At 41.1% G+C, this 4,690-nt stretch overlaps 1 protein-coding gene across 1 annotated transcript; it reads right to left on the bottom strand.

The window, feature by feature from the left end:
* Positions 1-3,356: 3,356 nt before the first annotated feature.
* LOC123829919 (melanoma-associated antigen B2-like) lies at positions 3,357-4,388 on the bottom strand. Its single transcript, XM_045855840.1, has one exon. It carries the CDS (start codon positions 4,386-4,388, stop codon positions 3,357-3,359), a length of 1,032 nt encoding a protein of 343 aa, XP_045711796.1.
* Between the last annotated feature and the right edge of the window lie 302 nt (positions 4,389-4,690).

Genomic DNA, 4,690 nt, shown 5'->3' on the forward strand with positions numbered 1-4,690 from the left:
AATCAATATATTGATAATCATTTATGCACTTTTCTATTATTGTGGGCATTATTCAGGGTAACTCATAAAAATGTGAAATGACTGGGTCATTGAAGGTAAGTGAAAAGTTTTTTTATGTTGTCGAATTGTGTAAGTTTGCATTTTGAGAATTTTTGCATCAATGTTCTTAAGTAATTTTGCAATTAAGTGATATTTTTACATAATATAATAGTAAATTAAGTAATTTTGAGCTATCTTTACCTGGCCTAAATCATATTGTTGAACTTGTTTCATAAAATATTTGACATTTTGTGCCCATTTTCATGTTCTGGAATAATTTGTGTAATGAATTTATACGTCTGCCAGTAATAAGGGAGTAACATAATCAGTGCTCCATATGCTCATTTCCCACCTTCAGCAAAATCACTGCATAGTTAGCCTTGTCTCATCTATATCCATCCTCAGACCTCAGGTTAGTGTGAGGCAAACATCAATAACAGTATTTATTCTATTATGTACCATTTTAAGGGTAAAGCCCTTTAAAAACATAACCACAATACCTCAAGGACACAGGCAGAATTCCAAGATGACCTTCTGGATTCCTGACTCCTGGTGTACATGCATCTTCTTCCAGTTAATTCATCAAACAGGAATGTGCTGCTGCTATGAAGGATTTAACAGTTCTAATTGAGGTCCCAAATCTGATATTCTTAAACTAGGGATATCCTCCATGGGTCAGACCTCATGAGGTGAATCCTTATATGAGATGGGAGAAATATTTTCCTTCTGAGAGAAATACAAAGGAGAGGGAGATTCCCCTTGCTGACTTTCAAAATGGAAGGCACTGCATAGCATAGCAAAGACATAAGAGTGCCTTGAGAATGATCCGTAGCTGACTGCTAGCAAGCAAATGGGCTTCTCAGTCCTTTGATTTCTTATAAGTGAATTCTGTCTGAAATGTGCATGGTATTGGATAGAGCTTCTGAGTCCCATATGAGAACACAGCTATCTGACACATTCATAGCAGCACTGGGAGATTTTGATTTACAGATCCCTGCCTCTCTGTGCCCATAATTCTGACCTATAGAACTGTGAGATACTAAATGTGTGTGGTCTGAAGATACTAAATTTTCTGTAATTTGTTATGAAGTTAACTAGTATACACATAAAAATGTTATGTAGATTTTTTCCTTCTTGTAATCAGAACTTTTAAGATGTCTTTTGGACCCTTTCACACATGCAATAGAGTGTTAACTATTACTGTTCATCCTGTATATGACATGCCATGTCATATCAATTTTATAGATAGAAGGGTGTAGCTTTTGACCACCTTTACCCACGTGCCCACCTTCCATACCACACCCTCTGCCTCTGGCAACCACCAATCTGTTCTTTGTATCTGAGTTCACTTGCATGTATTTCTGTATGCATTTTGAATATTCCACATATGCGTGATACCACACAGTATTTTTCTCTCCCTGCTTGTTGAAAAGTTTCTGTTGAAAGGACACCCCTTGAAAAGTACCACTTATTTCACTTAGCATGTCCTCAAGTTCTTCACATGTTGTCACAAATGAGAGTATTTATTCATTGTTTATGGCTGAATGACACATCCTTCTGTGTATGTGTGTGTATGTGTACATCACATTTCCTTTAGTCATTTATTCCTCAGTGGTCACTTAAATTGCTTCCATTTCTTGGTAACTGTAAATAATGTTGCAACAAACATGGGAGCACAGACATCCCATCACATTAATAATTTCATTATCTTTATGTAAACACTCAATATTGGAAATGCTTGATAATTTGGTAGTTTAATTTTAAACTTTTTGAGGAATCTCTATACTGTCTTTCACAGTGGATACACCAATTTATATTCCCCTCACCTCATTCACTCTTAATCTAAGGACATCCAGGTCTACAAATTTATAACTAGAAAAAGACTGGAGTAAGGCAAACCTGCAATTGATCGTTTATTCCCCCACCATGTTCTGATTGCATCTATTTTAGTATAACATTTTTTTTCACATTACCAAAGACATCGCCAATTTTGCCATGCTGTCTTCTTCAGGATCACAAAAGTGATTTAAGGACTCTCAATGTGTATTTCAAAACACAAAACTCTCACTCCTAAAACTGATATAGAACAGTAGGTCTGTGATCCCTGTCACTCATAGGCTTCCATTCTGACCCTAAATAGACTTTCTGTTGCTAGAACAACACTTGAAAATTACCTCAAAATAGGAGTCAGGGAGGTGTCTGTGCACACCAGGGATACTGGGCAACAGGCATTTCTGACCACAATGTGAAGACCCCACCTCAGACCTCACTCAGGGTGACAGAAGTGACTGGGTATGGCCCTGGGTCACCCACCCCTTGTCCTCCCAATGGCACTAAACTCTGCTTAGCGACGAAGGCTAGGTAATACACTACCTCGAGCCCCACTTTACTTTTCACTTGTTCCTTAGGAAATAGAGAGAATCTCACCCTCTTCAGTAATGACAGCTTCTACAATCAAACCGCATGGGCAGAGGCAGGGTCTCCTTTGCCTAAACACTCCCAGTGCTGGCATGAAGACTTCCAAAGAGCTGATGCTCCATTAATGCGTGTGTCAAATAAAAAAATCATTTATATTATCAAACATGTTTGAAAACAGAAGCAAATCCAGGTACATATCTTTATGACTTATATAACAAATGACTAAATATAGTGAAACAAACAGGAAATGACCAATATTATATATGTACGACATCTTTATCCATTTGTCTACAGATGGCACATGTAGTCTGTTTCCCTGTCTTGCCTGTAACAGCCCAACTGAGTACAGCACAGCTAATATAGTACATAATATTGTAATAACTACATGGTTCAGGTGGGTTGTAGACTCATGGGAATGAACACCTTGTAAGTTATATAAATGTCTAATCACTATGCTGTACACCTGAATCTAAAATTATCTCTATTTATCATAACTGAATACAAAGTTACAGCAAGCAGCCAACTTTTACTTTATCTATCCACTCTTCTATATATCTATCTACTATTGCCTATTATATTAGTGTAAACTTTTTTCACACTGTTAAAGATATCCCTACCCTAAAGCCATGTTACCTTCTTCTGGATCACAAAAGTGATTGAAGGACTCACAATCTGTATTTCAAAAACAAACCCTTACTGCTGACCTGGTATGTGGCAGTAAATGTGTGATCCCTGTCACTCTTACACTTTTATTCGGAATCTAAAGAAATGTTCTGCTTAAAAGCACACCATTTGAAAATGCAGAATACCCCCACAGAGGTTGCTAACAAGATATTCTGCACATTAGGAAGCTGCTTAACAGGCCTTTCCAACCAAAGAGGGAACACTGCATCTCCACGTCACTCAGGCTGCGGGTAGTGGCTGGATGTGGGTCTGAGGTCACCGCTGGCCTTGGAAGGACCGCTAGCCTTGAGTGCAGCTCGGGCTCTCTCTTCCTCATCTTTCAAAGCCTCTTCATAATAGCCTGGGAAGGCATCGGGGCCTTTATCATTCATCTTGGCCACAAATTCCAGGATTTTCATCTTGCTGGTCTCAGCGTGGGCTCTCGGACCCCACAGGAACTCATAGCATGGAGGATCGCTGTTGGGCACCTGCTGGTATACTAGGTATTCTTCCTGCACCAAATCTTGGGCAATAACCTTCCTGGGTTCCCCAAATATGAAGTGACACATTCCATCATAGACGCCCATTGCATTCAGGAATTCCCAGATTTCCTCCTCAGAGGCACGGTTGCCATTCAAGAAGATCATACCCAGGAGAGGCATGAGAAGCCCTCTTATTGGAAATCTCCAGGCTCTGCTCAGATTCCCATCGCTGGTGTCACCTTGATTGTCAACAAGGGTGTAGAAGTTACCAGTGGGCTTGCCTTCTTTCAGTTCTAGACCATAGACCAGATCCAGGTGAACACAAGCTTTGTTGAGAATCTCAGGAAAGTCCTTCCTGTACCATTTGTGGACTATCTTCAGCATGTCTGCCTTCCTCATGACCTCCTTCATTTGATACTGATTCAGAAGATACTCTACCAAGTGACTGGCCTTCCGGGTCAGGATATCTAGGGCAAAGCTCTCAGGGGAAAGTGAGGCCTGAGAGGAACTTTTGCTTTTCCAAACATGGCCTTTGGCTTTTCCAGCAGATCTTTTGCATGAAACACCTGCAGCGGCACTAGTGGTGGCTGGGGCACTCGAAGGTGTCTGGAGAGGACCAGCACCAGTGGCACTTGAGGGACCACCTGCCAGAACTGAAGAGGAGGAGCAAGCGGCCTCTGCATCTTCTCCTGTAGCGGCCTCAGCACTCTGAAGACTTTGTGCCTCAGCTCTGTTTTGGCGACGTTTCTCACGAGCACGGAGCTTACTCTTGTGACCACGAGGCATGATGACTGTGGTTCAGGATAGAAGACAGGAGTGTAGACTAACAGAGAGGTGATTTAGGATCCTGCTGGATGGAGAAAGAGAGGATGTGAACACCTTCAACAGGTAATTGCACCTTGGCTTTATTGAAGGCTGCCTCTGCTGGCTTCATTGAGATCGCCACACAAGAATCCCACAAGGTTCCAGTTCACCATGTCAGTCTGTCTGCTAAGAATCCCAAGGTAGAACCACTGAACCTTTACTGTCTCATGCTGCATCCTACCAGCCTTGCCTTGATTTTACTCAAGTGATACCAGGTGATGTCA

Source organism: Phyllostomus hastatus, unplaced genomic scaffold (assembly GCF_019186645.2).
Source record: "Phyllostomus hastatus isolate PE091 unplaced genomic scaffold, TTU_PhHast_1.1 phas_scaffold_12, whole genome shotgun sequence".
NCBI lineage: Eukaryota > Metazoa > Chordata > Mammalia > Chiroptera > Phyllostomidae > Phyllostomus > Phyllostomus hastatus.

What these genes read in the sequence shown, in the direction of transcription:
- LOC123829919 (XM_045855840.1), bottom strand. Translation starts at nt 4,388, where the DNA reads ATGCCTCGTGGTCACAAGAGTAAGCTCCGTGCTCGTGAGAAACGTCGC.